This window comes from Oculina patagonica, chromosome 10 (assembly GCF_052425735.1).
Source record: "Oculina patagonica isolate OP01 chromosome 10, crgOcupat, whole genome shotgun sequence".
Lineage (NCBI taxonomy): Eukaryota > Metazoa > Cnidaria > Anthozoa > Scleractinia > Oculinidae > Oculina > Oculina patagonica.
In genome coordinates, this window is record NC_135767.1 from 14,834,879 (window position 1) to 14,857,300 (window position 22,422).

Sequence of the window (22,422 nt, forward strand, 5' to 3'; positions counted from 1 at the left end):
TTTTCGTTGATTCCAGGATGTACTCCAAAGTAGTTGAATCGATTAATATTAGCGATTGTGGCGGCCTGGAATATTCAACACAACTAAAATGCGACATAAAAAAGACGTAATTTCCACGGGCTTCCCCTGCTTCCATTACTGCGACATTTACTGTGACAATTAATTTGTGTTTAGACAAGTAGTTTAGGAAATAAGTTTCTAACAAAATGATTTTTTTTTTAACTGTAGACCCCAAAGGTGATGTAAAGAAAAAGACGTGCCATACACCATACAGTCAAGCAGGAAGTAACGATATCGTGTTTGTAACAAATCAACGAAGGTACGCTATGATGTTATAGGGGTCAAAGCAGACCACATTTATGGTCGGCTTCTCGGATGGGTTGTGCATGCAATTAGGCTTGTTTACATGAAAAATTGCTTTTGGCCATGCATCTCTGAGTGTGCCATTTTCGGTTGCTCGCCAGATGACAAAAAAATAAAGATGTTACGTCATTTTTTTAGCTCGTTAAATGAATGACTTACATTATATAACGTACTATCTCAGGTAAAATCGGTTAAACATAACTGGGAAATTGCCATCAGCGTCCAGCGTGAAAACGCGGAAGCAAAATTGAATGGAAAGGGTTTTTCTTGTTTGAATACTAACTTGCTTAGCTTAAGCGACAAAATGACATGGGCTTTTCACGAAATTGATACGCTTGTCATGTTATTGATTTGCTCAGTCCTTTGTTATAGTTTCATAACAAAGGCCAATATTTTTTTCAGTGTCCGGCTTTCAGCTTTGTTAAATAGAGAACTCAAAATTGATTGGCAAAGGCGCCAGAGAATAAACATAAATCTTCATATACAGTGGTAAAATTCTTATTACCTAAAATGTCGCAAATTAAACTCGTTACCCTTGTAAAAAGCCGTTATCGAATAATAAACTCTGCAAGCTTTGTCTTCTGTAAATATGAACACTGACACTTTTACAGTTTTGGTAGAACGGTCAGCGTGGTTCCCAACGTTCCTTTGAATGTGTTTAGTCGCTACGTGTTGCTGAAAACATGACAAAATCGGCAAGGTAGTATAAACCGCGAAATAAAATAATTGCCAGTCTTAGAGTGATAGCGGCAACTTTTCCATCCTGCCATATATATACAGCAAAACACGTCCCGCTTCGAAACGTTACGGTAACAGTTTCGACCACATTTCGGTGCGAATCCTCGGGAAAAATAACGTCAGCGGAATTTGATTTGATGGATATGCGGCAATGCGAGGCGCAAGAACTCAAACTTTAGAACTAGGTAGGAAAAACGTATCAGAAAATCAGGAATTTCGATGTCAAATAACTTTCATAAAAAAAGACTTTTTTGCGTTATATTTTTAATCATAAACGTTAAATATTAGGTATGTGTTTTAACGTATATAAAACTTGAAAATTACGGCGCTTTCTACTTCGTTTCGTGAAACCTTTGCCCCATTTTCAAAATGGCGGATTTTCCTGCGAAAACCTCTATGGCAGAAATCAAATATTCACTAGAATAACGATAATCGTATGGCGCGCGAGTTTTCGTCAAGAAAGGAAGAGCAGGCAAACATAGCAAAATACTAAATACTGCGAGACTAAATTGAGCTAATAATCATTAGCTGATAATTATTTTAAAGATGGCGGAAGCATAACAAAAGTGAAAAGTCTGTTAGTTGCCGTGTTCTCGATGCACCGAGAGCACGAGAGGTAGAGCTCGGATTTTAGATCCGAGCTGGACTCAATCTACGAGTACAGGATGTTGCCGCGCACGTTTATAAGCGATCTAGAGCGAAAGCGACATCCATTTTTGCAACATCCAGAAAGCGTTTCGTTACTCAGCACTTTGAGAGCAGTGCAATCAACAACGATACATGCAACGATTGCCTGAGGATAATGATGCCATTTACTGATTGCAAAAGTATTAGCTAGTACCTTTCAAGAAATTGTTTTCTCGTTCTTGGCATCCCATCATTTGAGCAAAACTTCAAAGTGATATGACGGCGGCTTCCAGGTTTTCCCTGACCATAATTGTTCGCGCAATAGCTGAACCTTTCTGGCATCGTGGTCATCTAGCTAAAGGCTTCTATTAATTATAAACATCAATTCTCACAGCTGTCTTTGTTACCGATAAATGATGAAACAACATTTCGACCCGAGCCGTCACGTACAATAATTGCACAGTAACTGTTTATTTTAGAAAGTCCGCTGAATGCACAGTGAGCGCGCCGTCTTAAAAGAAGACTGGCACGAGGCAGTCACGCCACTGATATGGTTGAAAGCACTTTCGTTTTAAAGTTTTAAACTGACGCAAATTAAAAAAAAAAAGATGCGTGCGTACTGCTGAGAACAAGCTGAAAGTTGAAGCTTGGAAACAAAATTAAAGCGAATATAAACCACCTTGATATACTAAAATGTATTAGGAATCGCAAATAAATATAAACGAAGAATTTGGAAGACGCAGTTAGACAATTCGACTCGGCATGAACTTTAGATATCCTTCGGTGAAAGACATGCAAAAAGGTGTTTACATATTTAACAATATAAACGAAGTAAAGGTGTTTTTGATTTCTCTGAAGTTATATACCCTAAGTGCGCCCATCTTTTGGGAGGGGAGGTCGCATAATCCGAATATTGTTTAAACAATTCTAAAAGCTTCTGCTAGCGTTAAATAAGCCGTCAAAACTCACACACCCTCGAGCTTTCTATCACTTCATTGAAGAATAGATTTTATTCATAACGTTAAACAGAATGGAATTGTCTTTCCGCTTAAATAGTCCCAAACAAGAGGAAATTTTGATAACATTTACAAGTTGAATGATGTCATATTTGATTGCTCGCTATCTTTCAATCTGTTCGTGGTTTCCAGCAAGTTGTTTCTGTTCCTTCTGTTATGAATACTGAATTATAATGTATTTAACTATTTGATCAACTTTTCAACATCAGCTACTTCATACCGGCGCAATGCCTCGCTAAGCTCAAGCTGAATTTCGCTAATTCTGTTAATTAAGTATTTTTGACCTCTTTAAACGTATAATTACCAGCATAAAATTAAACTTAACAACTGTTATTGCTTCAGCTTAGAACGATTATCTCTTCGGGATCTTCTCTGTCTTGCACGATTCTCGATCGCACTCTTTCCTCTTTCTGCGGTCGCCTGCCAGACGAAGCGATGCTAGAAACATCATCCATGCGACTAGACTGCATGGATTGTATCACGCTTCCAGATTCCTCTGTGTTCGCTGGAGTGAGACCATTCACAGTAGGTAGCTCGTGTTCTTGTTCTTGTTCTTGTTCTTGATCGTGTGCACAGCAATCAAAATTCACTCTGATAAAGCTTGTGACTATGATTAAAAGATTTTTAAAGGCAAATACTGAAGCTCCAGTTTTATATGTATAGTGAAGCACGAGTCGGATCACCAGAAATGGGAGGTTAACAACAATCGCCTGCACAAGAATATATACTATATAAATTTTCACTTGTGTCTTATTGCCTTCATCTGTGTTCCTCAGCGCCTCCCTGACGGGTATTGCAAAGCTAAAAGTTAGAATGACAAGGCTTACAATGGCAAACGCACAAATGCAGTAGTGTATATCCTTCGGTAAAATTTCATTCTTTCTCGGATCAATGATTGCATCCAAAAGATTTATAATATCAAAGATGTCGACGATAACGGGCCAGTTTAGTTTCATGTGCAGTTTAGGTTCAAATTCTCCAGCATCTAACAGCATGTACACCAGAACTGTAGCAGATAAAGGATATTTAATGAACCCGTGGTCGAGTCCTGGAGAGTCCACGTTGATCTTAGACATTAACGTGCCCAGAATCCACCCGGAATGAATACAAAGCGGTAAGATATATAGAAACCAGACACCAGCCGCCACCTCGCGCTGCCGATAGTTCATCTGTCCCTTAGCCCAGAGAAGAATCATTGGAACGTAAGTGAGTGTAAACGCTTGAAACGATGAGTTGTTCTCGTATGTAACCAGGTACTGATTAAGCAACAAGACCTGAACAAGCAAGATCGAAACGAAGAGGCATCTTCCGACCCACTTGAACAGCACAAGACGGCTGATTTTAAGCTTGACATGTTTATACATTGTGCCGTGTTTTTATAAGAAAGACTGAGCGGTTTAAGGAGATAAACAACGGACCCCTTAACCCAGGATTCATTGCAGCATTCTTATGTAAATACGTGCGTGTCCACTCGATTGGAAAGATACAGTAGATTCTAAATTAAGATACTTCACTGACAAGCAACAAGAAACACTTGTTGTGATTAACGGTTAAGGTTGATAAAAAGTTTACGTTATCTGAAGACGAATTGCTGCTAGCTAGTTAATGAGCTCTTCGTCTGGGCAACAGACAAAGGATTAAAGGGGCCGCGAATCTTCGGTGACTGTTTACAATGAATAGATTTTTTTATAAAACAAACTGAAACGTCAAAAACATTTATCAAGATATAAAGGCAGCCAAAAAACAGTGAAAGACAAAAGCGGGGGTATGTTCTTGGGAAACGATTGAAACAGATTGCAAACAAAGATTTTTTTCTTGACGATTCACAGTCGAGAGTCAAATAACCAAAATGTCGAACATCTTTACAAACAGGGTCAGATTAGTAGCGCTTCGGCATTTGAAGGATATTGGTTGAATAAACAAATAAAAACCAGTTAAATTTATCAAAAAGCAATATATGGCGCCGCTGTGGATGCTGTAGAAGCAGAGAAAAACCGACTGTTCAACCCACGATTCCACCTTTACCCACAGCCCCCATCAGCACAATGTTAACAGGTGTGCCCCGGCCCCAGTCCTCTACTGCAAAGGAACAAAATGAGCTTTTCAATGTTGAAAAGGTTTTTTTTTTTACGTTGGGACGCTAACGTTGTCACAAGTAGTTTAATGATTCGACGAACAAATCTTGCGTTTGGTACATGAATCGGCCCAAAGGGTAGTAAGATAGTTGTAAGAAAAGGCACAGGCCAGTAGGTTGTGAAAGGGGAAATAAAAAAAAATAAATAAATAAAACAAAACAAAACATAAAACATGCGCGACCCGCCGGCGTCTATACAGCAATTTTTTTTCTATTCGGTTTATTGTCCCTTTATTCGATACATATTTAATGTAGGAAAGAAAAGGAAATAAGAAATATATGTTATCGGATGACCTTCAGCCGAGCACTTTTAGACTGGAATCGAGACAGTTTAAGCTAGTAAGAAGTATAGGTGCTCAACATTGGCTTTTGCATCACGCTGATTTAAGCCCAATAAAACTGGTTTATTCATTTTATTTTTAAGATTCTGTAAATGTAACTGAAGCTACGGAAGTTGTAGTCTCTCTCTGACATTCATCATGGTTCCTCTTCATTAACCACTGCAGGGCGATTTCTAAGAAATGAAAAATGACAACGAACATAGTTTTTAAAATTAATTGACAGTCTAATTAGAGTTGCATTATAAAAAAAGAGGTTTGCATAATTTATCGTTAGTAGCATAATTATTGCGGTTTTCAGTGAAATGCGAACTCTGATATTCAAAATCCAACTAACGATTGCGCCCTAACGACTAACGACAACTAACGATTGACGTTTTCGGCATACTGTATTTCACAGACTGGACTGGACTGGACTGGACTAGTAAAACGCGGACTAGTAAAACGCGGACTAGTAAAACGCGGACTTGTAAAACGCGGACTTGTAAAAAGCGGACTTGTAAAACGCGGACTAGTAAAACGCGGACTAGTAAAACGCGGACTGGTAAAACTCGGACAGCCAACGAATCATGAAAAAACAGAGACAAACAAAATGGATCGAAATCTACCAATCGCAACTGACAGACGTGACCTTTTGACCCGGTTGAAGTGAGCTCCTGTTTCCCGAGAAGTCCACTAAGATGAAAAAAGCGTAAATCGTTGATTGAAGATTGAACTGCAATAATGTCATTTAACTTCAGAAGGATATGAGAAGACGGGCAACGTTATAAAAATAAACTTAACAGATCAGAAAGCAACTGACACGTGAACTTACCAATGTTATCATTTTCTTTGCAAGAAATACAATAGCAACTGATGTCTCTACCTTGAATGGAAGACAAATCCCTGCATCAAGGTAGAAGAGTATCAATAAGTTACGAGTTAACGTTAACAAAAAAACAAGTTTACACTATATATGGATAGTGAGCACATATCTATATCTAATAAAGCCCTACTATTAGATTTTTAGGCAATGACGTTAAGTTATCGCCTTATGTTATGGGTCGGTGGATGGGTGCTGTTACGATCACTCCCACCGAGTAGCACTAAGAACTAAGTATTCGGTTGTTTACTTTTGGTGCGCCAGATCGGTTGGCCATTACTAATTGTCATGAATGTGATCATGAATCGTTTAAAACATGCAGCACGCCATGCCAAGTTTTACCTTCCACTTAAATGGTCGGCAGGTGGGAGCTAGGGATAAACACTCATTCCTGAAAAAAGTCCGGTCTAAATAATATCAAGGCATGGCTTAATAGAAGGAGATGACTTAGGCCTGAACCACGCTATAATAATAATAATAAGAACTTTATTTAAGTGTCTATTCTTCTAGCTAGCCTTAAGCTTACTAATCGGGGACACTGTTTAAACTAAAATATAATATAAGTACAAAAACGATTCTGGTCTATTTACATTAAATTATGCTACATTTTCCAATACTCTTTGTATTTACATCTAATTCCTACAATTAAGATACTACTTTAAAATACGGAATATCGAACCTATATTTAATACTTATAGGGTGGTTTCGGCTCAAGAGTTGCAAAGGTGACACCCTTTGCATGTGTCTCCTCCGACAAGTCCACTGAGTTCCCTTCCCCTGATGTTCGCCTTGAATCGCTGCAAGGACGTTTCGTTTTTGTCCCTATTGTCTAATTTCGACCACATCAATGGCCCAAGGAAACGAAGGGAATGTTTCCCGTACTTGACAGTTCTTACTCTGGGTACGTAAAAATCTGAGTTCCTTAAGCTATAGCTCGAGGGTGATCTAGGAAAAAGCTCTACTACGTTGCTAGGAAGTAATCTATGTTTCACTTTAAACATGAAAACTGCGATCTCTTGCAATCGTTTGTTATACAAGCTGGTCATCCCCGCGCGTTTTAGGAGGTCACTATAGGAGGAGACCCGATCGCAGAATACTGTACGGAGTCCTCTCTCATTGATCCTCTCCAGTTTCCTTGTGTCGCTTGCTCGGCAGAAATGCCACACCAAGCTACAGTATGTTAGATGGGGTACTATTGCTGTCTTATAGATCTTCAATTTTGCATGTATGGGGATGAGGTTTTTCAGCCTTCGCAGGACGCCAATCATTTTGCTAGTCTTCAAGCAAACCTGCGATATAAATTATGTTCCGTAAAGTTAAGGTCTTTGTCGATGATCACGCCCAACAGCTTAAATGCATCGGTGATATCAATTTTACTGTTGTTAATTACTAACTCCGTCTGTTGTGTATCTCTCGCTATTATCATCGCTTGGTATTTGCTGTAATTGCCCTCCAGGAAGTTTGACTTGTACCAGCTAGATGTCTTTGCCCCATCTTTCTCAACTTCATCCATGGCTGTTCTTAATTCCTTGTTGGAGGAATATAGCTGGTGGTCATCAGCATAAGCAGACAGTTGAGATTTTACGCCAGCGTAGAACAGATCATTTTGGTATATGTTCCACAGCAGTGGTCCCAGAGATGATCCCTGTGGGCAGCCCCGTTTAAGCGCCCCCCAAGCACTAGTAGAGTTACCTACTCTTGTTCTATTTTCTCGATTACTGAAGTACGATTGCATCAGTTTCAGTGCAGGATCTGATAGCCCGTACGCTTTCAAATAGCCCGTACGCTTTCGATAGCCCGTACGCTTTCAAAGCCCGTACGCTAGCGACATAACGATTTAACGGCAAGGTCACGCAAATGCAAAAACACCTCAAGTTGATGTTTTATGTGACCAGTGTCATAACAATTAACCTAACGACATAGTTGAAACATAATGACGACTTTATGTAAATGTCATTATGTCGTTATGTCGCTGAACCAGGCCTTAATTATACTTAACTACCTGAGAATGACAAACGGTATGTCTTTGAGTAGTTTAAAACATTTTTCAAATAGACTGATCTTAAGGAACTTAAAATTAATCGATGTACTATGGTCGAAAAACACAAAAAAGGAAACATTTAACATAGAATTTTACTAAAGATTTTGAAACATCATAATAGGTAAAAGAAGAGGAAAATACAATGTGATCCGTAACATAGTTCTTTAAATTTGTGACACAGTACTTACATTCTTAACACCAGTTCTCTCTCATCCAACGAATATGGGAGATCCTTTTTGTTTCCTAAAATTAAAACCTACAAAAATTAATCATATTAAAAATTAATCAGCTCGCTAGACAATTGTTTTAGTTTTGAGGGCTTAATAAAAATACAGGAATGCTCGCAAATTAAATATTGTGGGGAACCAGCTCACTGGTAGTCGAAGCGAACGTCCGAGAATTTGGACGATTACGTCTTTTATGAACGCGCAGTAGTTATTCTCGAGTAAATTAGCACTGAAGTAGCACTTCATACATTACTTACAGGAATGCCTGCTAATTGCGGCTTCCCTAACAGTCGATGAAGCTCGTCCCTGGAGATATCTATGTTCCCAACATCTGCAGCGTCCACCATGTACCTACATTGTAGAGAATGAGAATTGTAAACAAGCCACATGGGTGACGCTTGTAGCCAAGTCAAACATAAAATGATTTTATATCGTACGTACAAGCTAATTTATACCCCAGCTCAACCCCCCCCCCCCCCCCTTAAGGTTTTAGTTCCATTAAGTCACAGCAAAATTGATTAACATTAGATACAGAGCCCTGTGCTTGTTAAGGTGACACTACGTTATTGGTTTTCACGTCATATAACGTAACGAAATCCGCCGTCCTTGACTCGTCATTTTAGATTTCCCTATTTTCTTAGAACGTCATGAAATAACGGACATTGATAGAAAATAAGGCCATAATGCTAATGTAATATAAAAATACATAAATTTTGTAAATACACTTTAGAATAAAAAAAATGGAAGAAGTATGCCAAAGAAGTTTGATTTAGAATATTATTAATACCTACACTATGCAACTGACGCCTTGACAGAACCCTTCCCACAGCTTTCTAAATCGAGGAGAACCTCCGAGGTCCCAGACCTACTAGTAACGAAACCAGAAATGAGATTGAGAAGCATTTAGCAAAAGAGGTGTTTCGCTGGGGTTCCGTACTATCTAGGTGAGGAGATGCACTGTAAGAGTAAAGTGTCATGCCCCAATAGCTATTACACTTCAGTAAGAAAGACTATTCGTCATTCTAATAAAGATAAGGGTCTTGTCTTTGAGATTCGCCTCTTTAACTTTGACCTTTCCTCAATTTTAAACCAATCTATTGTTGATGACCAAAACAAAACAAAAAACAAAAAAACAAAAAGATGAACCAGCCTTGTTTCATTTGGCCCCTTCTTGTCAACAGGGGATTGGCGTAAAATCGGAGGTCACTGAATAATTACAAAACAGTCACAGACTTTTCGTGGAAGGCGTGGTTGCTATAATAGACCCTATGCATGAATGATCATGGTTAAATGGTGCAAAACCGGCCATGCGGTGACGCAAGTTACGCAATGGGAGATTCAGAACAAAGCGACTCGCACTTGTCAAGCTTCACCTTCCTTTGTTTTGGATGTCCTACTACATAAATATGTCACCGGATATTGCAAAGCGCCTCTTGTTAGCGAACTGGACTCCGGATCGAGCTGTCCGGACTCAAACTGTGGCCAGGTCATTATATTGTGTTCTTGGGCAAGCCACTTTACTCTTATAGCCACTGTACTTTCCAACCAGGTGTGTAAATGGGTACTGTTGAATTTAACTCTAAAATGCGATTGACTCAAGGATCCCATTCATGCTGGCTATCCCCAGAGGTATGGGACAACCCGGTCTGGAATAAAATTTTAGAACACTATTTATAACCATGGAGCACAAAAATGAATAAATGAAAACATTTTCTCTTGTACGTCTCAAAGTTAAACGTAATTAGCATCAATCATCATGATATTGCAGAGCACTTAAAGGAAAAAAAGTACATACTTTCTTTATTCGGAATGTGTACGCTTATTTTGCTTAATGGGATTAAAAGTTCAAGACTTAAAATAAGAGAGTATTTTTGGCTGTTTGAAAAAAACAAATTTTAGCATTCAAATGACATCGTAAAGGTTTAAAAAAAAACACATCACATCATGATGTTCCAGATGTATGTTTACCATACCTTTATAACACCATTTCCATTCGCATACTTTCTCATCTGCCACCCAACTGTAGGAAGCATGTCTTCACTAAACTGATGACCAGACTAAATTAACATAAATGCAAGTTGTGGTCAAACTTATTACATAAGTATAGTTACCATAGTAACTTTAGCTTTTAGTGGAAATTCGAAAATTTAAAGTGCTAATTTAAAATAAAGCATTTTCTATGCAAATCCAAGTGTAAAAAACGTATACGAGAATTTGTCATAAGTGAAGGTGGGGTTTAATAAAATACTAAAAAATAAAAAAGGTTAGATTGGAGAGCTCAGCAGAGACATGGCGCATTCTTGAGAGCGCTCGCCTCTCACCAATGCGACCCGTGTTCGATTACCGGACCGACCCGGCGTTATATGTAGGCTGAGTTTGTTGTTGGTTCGCCTCCTTGCTCTAAGTGTTTTCTCCTTTCCTGAAAATCAACATTTCCAAATTCCAATTCGACCTGGATAGAGGATCTGCATTAAAACCAGCTTGACTAATAGCTGATGTGGGTTTTATAATAACGTTATTCATGACAGGAGCAAAGACAAATTAACTGGTCAAAAATAGTCCAAAAGCCTTATGAAGGCAGCTTTTTCTAGATCTAGAAATGATGCACTTATGAAATGCCAGGGAATTGTAACGTAAATAAAATAGCTCTTGTTAAATGAACTGGGGTGCCTTTAAACGGGGCCGGTTTTGATTCTGTTTCCATAAACATTGCTTAATCTCCCTCACTTCTTATAACTATCAATTTTAGACTTCATCATTTTAGTTTGACATGTCTTCTCTATGTCCCTCGATAATTTCCACATTTGTCTCATTTGTTTTTCTCTTGAAATTTTCATTTCTACGTTCGGAATCGAAAAAATGCCCTAAGAGATATATTGTAGATGTGTATTTTCAACTTTCCATTTTTTTTATTATTATTATTATAATTATTTTCGTCCAAGTGAACTGGCATTGTCAAGTAACCAACAGCGCTATCTTTGCTTCTGCTATCTAATCTGTTGATAAATCTTTCCAGACTAGGCATTAAATACGTGTACATCATTGTTCCTTTTCACCCCCTTGGGAGCATAGGGCGTCTACCAGTTTCCTAAACTAATATTTTTAAAATAGAAGATCAACCAGGCCGAAACACATTAAAGATCAAAAGCTACATACTCACGGTAAATTGAAAGGCTACAGACTGGTAGCCAAAAGCTTATCTTTTCAAAATTCATTTTTTTTAACCAGAGAATGTTTTTAAAACTGTTCAACCAATGTAAACGATGTAGCTGATGAAACTATTTGAGTAGCCCTGAGCTGCCTTTTTAATGACCTTATAAAAAGGGTTTGTTCGTCGGTAGACGCTGGTAGAAACGAAACCGACTATTTGGTGTTTAAACGACCCAAAACTTTAACAATACTTTCAAATTTATCATGTTGAAAAACGCTAGTTGAATGTAAGTAAACTTTTTCCCTAATATATTACTACAAAACTCGTTTTCATTCATTTTCCTTGTGATTGTTTGATGATTTCGTGACCACAGGTCACCTTAAGGCCGGTGACAACATTTCTCGGAATCCGTTATTTATAAAATTCTCCGAATTTGAAAAATAAAACTTTGCGTCCTCCGGTCTACTGAATAGAACATACCAACAAATCGTCTAAGCCATTGATTACAGACCCATCAGGACTACCCGTAGAACTGTTAAAAAACGATCCAGTTACGTTGAATGTTAATCGACTCGACCCTAAAAGTTTGAATAAATATAAAGCAGTCATTTAGTAGGTTTACTAACCATGATGACATTGAGAAATGTCGTCTTGCCAGACTTTTGCAACCCTACCAACACAACCTTGGTTTCCTCTTTAAAGAATGCATTGTTTATCCAATCAAATACACTCCTGTAAAAAGCCAACATTTTCTATCTGAATGCACACGAATAACTGACTACCGTTCAACACAGGAAGCAATAACTTTTTACATCCCGAGATATTCCATGCGCATGCTCTGCGAACGGGAGAGCCTGGACCCTGAAAATTAATCAGAACTGAAAGAGACCAGGTTAACACATAACACATTACACGGTTCAAAGATTCGAGAAAACAATTTTTGATCTTTATTCAACCCACTTTTTGGATCAAATAATCTGACAGTTTGTTAGCGAAACGAATTACCTTGTATTACATTTTTGTTTATTACCCGTTGTAAGATGTATACAATACAAACCCCCGAAAGCAAACGTTGACGCTCGAACCAGCTCTTGGAACACACGTAGCCAAGAACACGAAACCAATTGCTCGAAATCTTTCGACGTATTACTAACAACTGCTTCAAATATCACTTAAAGCAGAGAAACCGCTCGAACAAATCTGTGAACACGCGTAAACCAAAACCGGAAAACGAAATGCTGCTAGAAGATGGCGAAGCTCGAAGGTGACGCAACGCGACCTCATGGTTGCAAGTACCCGACACCACCGTGCGCGCTTGCTAAAATATTACCCGAGACGACCGTGCGCGCCTAGTTTTGTCAAATCGAGAACGCTCCGCCCATTACAAACACATTTCTTACTTTTTCAACAAACATTCTTTGTCCTTGTATGTATACACGCGGGGACTCCTAGGGTGCCTCCTCGGGTTTTGGCAACAACGATGTAAACACGTCAGCCGAATTGGTCTATAAAAGCATTCTTTATCTTTGAATAGTTTTCAACTCTGACATTCAAATAGATAATACCTATAGGTTTACAGCGTTGGAAATACCAAATTAAGATATCTTGTAGTTGAAAAAGAAAATGCTGATGTACTCCTATCCATTTCAAATGTAGAATAGCAGGTGGCATATACGGATGGGATGACAGCTCAAAAACGTTTTACATGATAATTCCTGCATGTGCGTAATAATGCAAGCAGTTTTCCTAAACTATAAGCTTTCCATAATACGGCAAATAAAGTTGCACTGCGTTTTATCTATACATTAACCTTCCTTTCCTTTTCTCCCCTCTCTCCAGAGTCATTTCCATGGCTGGACCCTTGCATGTCTACGATGACTTTAAATTTCGTCTTCCAAAAATTCAATGGTAACGATTTTCCTTTGAATTAGAGATTTCTCAGAAGCATATATTCTTCTCATCTCCACAGTACAAAAAAAAAAACATGTTTCTAACTATCTAGCACAAATTACCAATACAATTATTCTTAGCGTTAATTCGATCATAATGCCATGTTTATCGGATAAACATTTCCCTTTCTGCTTCCTTAACCTTACTTCGTAGATTCATTAAATAAGGCAAACATGATGAGGCATTATTTAAATATCGAAATTGTGACGCAAAATAAAATTTGACGTTCTGAGTCATTTGAATGGCAAGTTAATTTATTTTTACGCTTAAATAATTCAGAAAAAAAAAAAAAAAAAAAAAAACAGAAAATAACATGTTCAACTACTGATATTTTTGCCCTACTAAAAATCCCTATTTTTATAGATGATATCAGTTGTAATGAATGATCGGGAAGGTGGTAGAAACTAATACAATATAACTGCATTTATATCATGACAAAGCAAAATTAAACAAAAATATATTAAAGGAAGTCTTTTCCCTGCAGTCGCATTAAAGTAACACTAATATTTAACAAGTAGCCTAATCTAAATGTTTAAAGGCTAACTACTAATTGCCTAAAACAACTTCTTAAGTAAGCTGAGGTTTAAAAAAACTTTAAAGGTGAACATGTCAGTGAATTTAGATATCGAATGACGCTTAAGATTCCATCTAGTGTAGGCAACTCCAAATGGGAATGCAAATTAGACTACACTGTGTGGATTCACCTGTGTATTATATTTGTTGTATCTGTTGTATCACCACAAATTACACAATGGCTGCGAATTTTACTGAAGATGAAAGCCAGGGAACGTTTGAAGATCTGATTTGTTCCACATCACTGGATGAGCCACACGCCTTGCGATTCATCGCAGCCGTAAACATTTTCCTGTCCGTCGCCACATCTCTGGGAAATACTCTAATTATTGTTGCTCTTCAAAAGGAGTCTTCGCTCCACCCGCCTTCGAAACTGTTGTACATTTGCCTCTCGGCCACCGATCTATGCGTTGGTTTAATTCTGCAGCCTACCTATGTGATCATTTTAATATCTGAGATAAATGGAGACAAAGAACTCTGCTATCGCATTGCAACCTCAAATGTAGTTATAGGCGTTATCGTAAATGGCGTGTCGTTGTCAACTCTAACCGCTATAAGTGTGGACAGACTTCTCGCCCTGTTATTAAGGCTGAGGTACCGACAAATTGTAACTTTAAAACGAACCCGTGTGGTTGTAGCCATGATTTGGTTATTGCACATTTCTGTTGCCATCACGTACTTCTGGGTCCAACTGTTTTTCCTATGGTTCGGCTACTTACTAATATCTGTTTGTATTATAACATCAGTTGTATCATACGCGAAAATTTACTTCAATCTCCGCCGTAAAATGGCACAAATCCTTAACCAAGGGCAGGCTTATGCAGGAGGAACTCAAATGAACATAGCACTATACAGAAAGACTGTTTCAACCGCATTGTGGATTCAGCTGACATTAGTGGCTTGTTTTCTTCCATATGGCATATACACAGCTCTCATTCCAAAGTTTGGATCATCCCCATCATTTGTTCTAGGCGGGAGGTTTGTATCAAGCTTAGTCTTCTTAAACTCATCTCTAAACCCATTTTTGTACTGTTGGAAGATGAGGGAAGTACGACAAGCAGTGAAGGAAACAATCAGACAGTTTTGGTGCTTCTCTAATGAAAGTGCTGATTAAGACGGCATACGGTGAAACTAAACAGTAGAACTGAGACAACCAAAGGACCAAATGTAAATGGTGGTAGTTACCGAAACTGATTTCAGTACTGCCAGATGAAAAACAAAACTAACTGCGAACACCTGAGAAGACAATTTCGGTTCCAGATCAGGACAACCTTATGTGTATGTATTTAAGAAGAGAACCATTAGATGGTTTAGATGAATAACTAACTTCTATAGACACAATCGACTAGCAAAACATAAGACTGCTAAAGCTTAATAAAGTCGGTACTTTGTAAAGATACGATTGTTTTTAGAATTTAGTAGCTCGTAGGTAGCGAAGCTGTTCTGGGCGAGCTACCCCTATGTTGACTATATTGAATATTATTAGCCAAAAAGGAAAATGAGGAAAAAAAACTGATTAAATACGAAAATTAATATTTTGTAAAGACAGAATACTAATTTTGTTAATCATAGCACGCAAGTCGGTCATAGTAAAGTTCACAATTTATGCAGCAAATAAAAAGCGAAACATAGTGTACACAAGGTATAGTAAAGCGAGTTAACAGTAGTAATGGAGATTCGAAACAAATGGAAAGAAGACGGTGTGCTGATTTAAGAAGCGAGAGATACTTGGAGATTTCAACGTAGCCTATATCAACATTTATCTCGTCATTTTCAATTATATGCAAAGGTGATTTACCCAATAAACGTTTGAAGGGCGAAACGGAGAAATGACTGTTGGTTTATTCTTTTTTTAAAATCTGCGTAAATATTTTTTTTACGATATGATGTTGTATGGCCAACGTAATAAAAAACCGAATCATAAGTGACAATATTAGCAGTTGCATTTTCTATTCCTCGACAGCTGAAAATTTATAGGACAAACCATATAAACCCACCCTTAAGGCATGATTTTAAAACATACCTTACCATTTCATCTGGAGATAAACCTTTTTCGGTTGTTATATTTCATTTATGCGATCTCTTTCCAGGCAACATATTCTTTAAAGTAGTGAACATTAAACGAAAAAAAACGCCACACAGTGAGGTAAAACATGGATGTGGCCTTTGAATGAGAAGCGATATCGAAGCAAAATTCCGGTTAAGCAAATGTCGTGTAAATTGAGTTTTTTAAAAAAATTCACGCTGGGGATCGAACATGATCCAGAAGAGCCAGTTGCCATTAACTTAGACAACTTAGTCGACATTAAATAAGCCAGGATAATGTGCTATATTTCTTTACAGTTTTTGAATTAGTTTAAGACAAAAGCATGCCTATTTTTTTTTTAAACTTACATGCATAAACTATTGTCGTATCTTGCTACGTCTTCCTTATATAATTACACGCAAAGGGAAAGAGGAAATTAAATTAAATACAGCCATTTTATCTGTTTCATATATTTAGGAACTCCGATGAATGTATTGCGTCATTTATTCAGGCTTTGGTTTAGTTAGAAAATTATATTTATAATCGAAATAAAAAAATAATAGGTCTCGACTATCTGCATAAATTCGACGGGAAAAAGAGCAATTTAACGTGCTCTGAAACTGGGTGTTGTTTTGCAAGAATGGAGAGAACTTTTGTTAATACACTGATGTATCTCTAGGCCTGGTTGTCATATAATCGCCCCGATCGTTTCTATCGCCTCTGTCACCTGAAAAGGTTTCTTGCGTTCAGGGCGACAAATTATATATATGATCGCTAACGTCTGCGACAATTAGGACGATCACGATACTGGCTTGGAGTGCCCATGTTCTAACCTTCTAGCTTCTCTTTTCTTTTTTCGCCGTGAAACAACAATAACTGAGAAGGAGGCCACGAGTTTTGCCCTTTCATTAAAGGCTGCTTGGACTAAAATGATTGTTTTTTCGTAGGTCTTCGCTCCTACAAGGCGATCGGGACGTTCATATGGTGAACCCCCGATCGCTTCCAATCGCTTCGATCGCCTACGATCGTCTCAGTTTTTGTAAACGATTGATGCGATCATATGAGAACCAGGCTTTAGTTTGTATAACGGCACTGCACCTTCGATCGACACGGCACGTCTTTTCTTTTCTTTTGCTTAACTAAGTTATACGCTCAGGGAATTAAAAATATATATTTATATAATATACTTTAAACGTGGTCACAATTTGAGCGACTGCTTCAAAGAGCTTATAACATCATTCAATCAGCTTTTGTTTTGGCTATTATGTTGCATTAATAACCAAAATAAAGCACATTCAATATGTTAGTATCAGTATTAAGTAATATATTAGTTTAGCACAAGACCCCACAAGCATTGTGCTTAAAACCCTTATTGTGTTTAAATAACGGAGATGATGATGATGATGATGATGATGATGATGATGATCAAACACGTGAGAGGGTAAAAGCATTGTAACGAAGACTATGTGACCATAAAGCTACAGGCAATTTCTTCCCTTAAGCTTATAAAAGTAATAAAATATCTGATTACAAAACATATGCTTGATATCTCTATCCATATGGTGAGAAGTGTCAAGTATCTGAAGGTAGCTGTAATTTCTTCTTCAAATAAAACCTGGATGAAAAGCAAAACACATTGTAAAGCCAACCTTACAGCGCGATCAATGCCTCAATGCCTGTTCTTTCCAAATTTCATTCTAAAATAAACCGACGGAATCAATGTCTTTAGTTAAATGGTATGGCTGACGGTCAACTTTATTTTAAATTCCGGCACTAATCCACGCTCACCTAAAACAATGGGACACCATCTACGGAGGTGCTCTCATTGGGAGAGGGGACCGTCCCAAAGACTAATTTACTTTAAATTTTGATTTTGCTCTTTTTTTCAGGAATTGTTTTAAAAGTCGCCATCGCCGTCTTTGTTGTTTCTTTTCGCGTTGAAAATTAAAATATGGAGAATAGTGTACAATCTCATGGTGCTTTCTCGCTCGCCACTAGGCCGGTGCTGTTTGGGCATGTACAGAAAAGATCATAGCAGAGAACATGGCAGCCACATTGTGAGATTCGCTGTATAGTTTCGAGCCTCGCATGTTGCATATTAGACTAAGTATCTGCTTCCGGGGAATTTTCTACGGCAGTCAAAAAGAAAACATGCGGTAGTTATAGCAACATTTCATTCTGGAAACTTCGAAAATGTAATCGACTATGCGATCAAGAGAGCTTTACAATGTTGCTTTCTTTCAATTTGTTGAGTTGTAGGTACAAAGTACACGCCACTATAATCGAGTTTTCGATGCGGCAAACAATGCAACGTGCGAAACACATCGAAAAAACCGAACTTTAATTAAAAGAAAGCAAAAACACTTTTTAATTAAAAGCAACTAACTTCAATTAAAGTTTCTAATATTTCCGATGGTGCTTTGTTGCACTTAAGTGACAGACAGCAAGGGAGAATACCCCTTAGGTAGAAACAAATATTGCGCAAAGAAATTTCCATTGCAAACGAAAACCTCTAATTTATTTAGGACACAGAACATTAATCGAGTTAAAGTGTAAATGCACAGGTGCATAAACGGATATAACGTTCAGAATAAATAATGAATAAGCTGAAGATCTGGTTTTGTCAACTGAGGAACAACACTGCCTTGGATTTTAAATATGTTTTTATGCTAAACACCGTTAAACGCAGGTATGAATGAAAAGCGGTAAACCATCTCTAACAGTGCTAGAAAACAGGCGACACGACGTTAGCGGCAGATGACCTAGGAAAACAGCGAACTGGTGCTTGAAAATCTAATCATACGCTCAACATTTGACTCCGCCACTTGGTTAACAAAAGAATGACAATACGGTGCAAATAGCTTTTAACGTATCATGTACACGAGGTAAAGAGCTCTTTTTTCGATTTAGAGGATTTGTACATTAAAACGAAAAAGAAAAGTAAAACAGTGGAAAATGGCTGCGAGTTTTACTGAAGATGGAAGCCAGGGAACGTTTGAAAACCTTGTTTGTTCGTTGGATGCGCCACACGCCTTGCGATTCATCGCAGCTGTTAATATTTTCCTATCAGTCGCCACTTCTCTGGGAAATACTCTAATCATTGTTGCTCTTCAAAAGGAGTCTTCGCTTCACCCGCCATCGAAACTGTTGTATATTTGCCTCTCGGCCACCGATCTATGTGTTGGTTTAATTCTGCAGCCTTTTTATGTGATCATTTTAATATCTGAGATAAATGGAGACAAAGAGCTTTGTTATCACGTCTCAACCTACTTTGCTGTTATAGGTGCTATCTTGTTTGGCGTGTCGTTGTCAACTCTAACCGCTATAAGTGTGGACAGACTTCTCGCCCTGTTATTAATGTTGAGGTACCGACAAGTTGTAACTTTAAAACGAATCCGTGTAGTTGTAGCCATGATTTGGTTTTTGTTCATTTCTGTTGCCACAACGTACTTCTGGGTCCAATTGTTTTTACTGTGGTTTGGCTATATACTAATAACTGTTTGTATTATAACATCAGTTTTCTCATACACGAAAATTTACTTTAATCTTCGCCGTCAAATGGCTCAAATCCTAAACCATGCTAGCCAAGGGCAGGCTCATGGAGGAGGAACTCAACTGAACATAGCACTATACAAAAAGACTGTTTCCACTGCATTGTGGATTCAGCTCACATTAGTGGCTTGTTTTCTTCTCTATGGCATATACACAGCTCTAATTCCGAAGTATGGATCACCCCCCTCATTTGTTCTAGGTGGGAGGTTTGTATCAAGCTTAGTCTTCTTAAACTCATCTCTTAACCCATTTTTGTACTGTTGGAAGATGAGGGAAGTACGACAAGGGGTGAAGGACACGATCAGACAGTTTTGGTGCTTCTCTAATGGAAGTGCTGATTAAGACGGCGCACGGTGAACCTAAATCGTACTAAACAGTAGAACTGAGACAACCAAAGGACCAAATGTAAATGTTGGTAGTAACTGAAACTGATCTCAGTACTACCAGATGAAACAAAAAAAAACGAACTGAGAACACCAGAGTAGAACATTTGGGTTCAAGATTAAGACAACCTTATTCGTATGTATTTAAAAAGAGAACAATTCGATGTTTTAGATGAACAACTTACCTCTATAAACACAATTGACTAGCAAAACATACTGAGATTGCTAAAGCTTAATTAAGTCGGTAAAGAGTGACTTTTTTGAAATAAGACTGTTTTTAGAGTTTAGTAGCTCGCAGGTAGCGAAGCTGTTCTGGGCGAGCTACCACTTTGTTGACTGTAGTGAATTTTATTATTCTAAAAGGAAAATGAGAAAAAAAAAATTAAATACGAAAATTAATATTTTGTAATTAAGCAGAAATAAGACAGAATATTAATTTTGTTAATCATAGCACGCAAGTCGGTCATAGTAAAGTTCACAATTAATGCAGCAAATTAAAAGCGAAACAAAGTGTACACAAGGTATAGTAAAGCGAGTTAACAGTAGTAATGGAGATTCAAAAGAAATGGAAAGAAGACGGTGTGCTGATTTAAGAAGCGAGAGAAACTTAGAGATTTCAATGTAGCCTATATCAACATTTATCTCGTCATTTTCAATTATATGCAAAGTTGATTTACCCAATAAACGTTTGAAGGGCGTAAAGGAAAAATGACTGTTGATTTATTCTTTTTTTTTTTTTTTTTATCCTGCGTTAAATATTATGTTTACGATATAACGTTGTATAGAAACGTAGTGACAATTTTTAGCAGCTACTTTCTCTATTTCTCGATGGCTGAAAATTTCTAGGACAAGACATTTTCTAAACCTTCCCTGAGGGCATGATTTCAAAACATGCCTTATGATATCGAGATGTTCATTGCACTTGGCCATAAACTTTTACGTTTTTATATTCCATGTTTGCGATCTTAAGCCAACATATCACTAAACGTATAATGAGGATTAAACGAAAAAAAAAATACGCCACACAGTGAGGAAAAACATTGGACATTGATTTTGAATGAGAAGCGATAACGAAGCAAAATTCCGGTTCAGCGAATGTGGTGTAAATTGACTTTTGAAAAAATTCCAGCTGGGAACATGATCCAAAAGAACCAGTATCCATTAACTTAATCGATATTCATTAACCCAGGATGATGTACTATTTTTCTTTACAGTTTTTGAATTAGTTTAAGTCAAAACCATGCCTACTTTTCTAAAACTAGCATGCATAAACTACCATTATGTCTTACTACGTTTTCCTTGCACGCAAAGGGAAATAAGAAATTTAATTAAATTTTGACGCGAAAAAGAGTATTTTTAACGTGCTCTGAAGGTGGGTGTTGTTTTGCAAGAACAGATAGAACTTCCTTGTTCATAAACTGATGTATTTCAATTAGCCTGGTTCTCATGGAATCGCCCCGATTGTTTCTATCGCCTCTGTCTTCTATCGCCTCTGTAAAAAAGTTTTCTTGCTTTTAGGACGATTATATGAGAGTATTACACAGGTGATCGCTAACGTCTGCAACAATTGGGACGATCACGCTAATGGTTCTATCCTTTTAGCTTCTCTTTCCCTTTTTCGCCATGAAACAGCAATAACTGAGAAAAAAGGCGGCCAAGTTTTGCCCTTTCATTGAAGGCTACCATTGTGTTGGATCTAGGACAAAAATAATTGTTTTTCGTAGGTCTTTGCTCATACCAGGCGATCGGGACGTTCATAAGAGAGCCCCCAATCTCTTCCAATCGCTTCGATCGCCTACGATCGTCTCAGTTTTTGTAAACGATCGATGCGATCATATGAGAACCAGGCTTTAGTTTCTACAACGGCACTACACCTTCGATCGGCACGTCACATCATTTCTTTTCTTTTGCTTAAACGCCACAGTTATACGCTGAGGGAATTGATCAAATATCATTATATAATATACTTCAAACGTGGCCACAATTTAAGCGACTGCTTCAAAGACCTTATATATAACAACATTCAATCAGCTTTTGTTTTGGCTAGTATATTGCATTAATGACCAAAATAAAACAAATTTAATATGTTAAACGATTTTCCTAAATAATTATTCAGAGTAACTCACAAACTTTCGTCGTTTCCAGCTCAAAGAACTGAGTTACAGTTTCTTAAACGGACAAAATGACATTATAAAAATTTGTCTAACGTTTTAAACTTGGCCATAACTTTACAACATCAATTATTCTGTTGCATCATTCACTCAGGTTTTGTTTTGGTTAGTATATTGAATTTGTAACCAAAATAAAACGAACTTATTAAACAAAACGAATATTCTAAATGATTTTTGAGAAATATGTTTCCAGTTAGTATGCTATAATTTGTTTTGTTATTTCAAAGGATTCTGTGTTAATCAGAGACGACTTGAACATAAACACTTCCT

The 22,422-nt window shown here is 37.6% G+C and overlaps 4 protein-coding genes across 4 annotated transcripts; 2 read left to right on the plus strand and 2 right to left on the minus strand.

The window, feature by feature from the left end:
- Positions 1-2,679: 2,679 nt before the first annotated feature.
- On the minus strand, positions 2,680-4,356 carry LOC144628055 (uncharacterized). The gene has a single exon (XM_078486108.1). The coding sequence runs from the start codon at positions 4,106-4,108 to the stop codon at positions 3,083-3,085; it is 1,026 nt and encodes a 341-aa protein (XP_078342234.1). The 5' UTR covers positions 4,109-4,356; the 3' UTR covers positions 2,680-3,082.
- A 921-nt stretch (positions 4,357-5,277) lies between these two features.
- Positions 5,278-12,293, minus strand: LOC144629199 (ADP-ribosylation factor-like protein 8). The gene is made up of 7 exons (XM_078487419.1): positions 12,124-12,293; positions 10,320-10,403; positions 9,138-9,211; positions 8,604-8,697; positions 8,308-8,375; positions 6,031-6,101; positions 5,278-5,392 (listed from the first exon to the last, which is right to left on the minus strand). The coding sequence occupies exons 1-7, from the start codon at positions 12,244-12,246 to the stop codon at positions 5,298-5,300; spliced, it is 609 nt and encodes a 202-aa protein (XP_078343545.1). The 5' UTR covers positions 12,247-12,293; the 3' UTR covers positions 5,278-5,297.
- Positions 12,294-14,198: 1,905 nt separating this feature from the next.
- Positions 14,199-15,134, plus strand: LOC144667281 (melanocyte-stimulating hormone receptor-like). Its single transcript, XM_078528676.1, has one exon. It carries the CDS (start codon positions 14,199-14,201, stop codon positions 15,132-15,134), a length of 936 nt encoding a protein of 311 aa, XP_078384802.1.
- Positions 15,135-19,001: 3,867 nt separating this feature from the next.
- On the plus strand, positions 19,002-19,940 carry LOC144667282 (melanocyte-stimulating hormone receptor-like). Its single transcript, XM_078528677.1, has one exon. It carries the CDS (start codon positions 19,002-19,004, stop codon positions 19,938-19,940), a length of 939 nt encoding a protein of 312 aa, XP_078384803.1.
- The last annotated feature ends 2,482 nt before the right edge of the window (positions 19,941-22,422 follow it).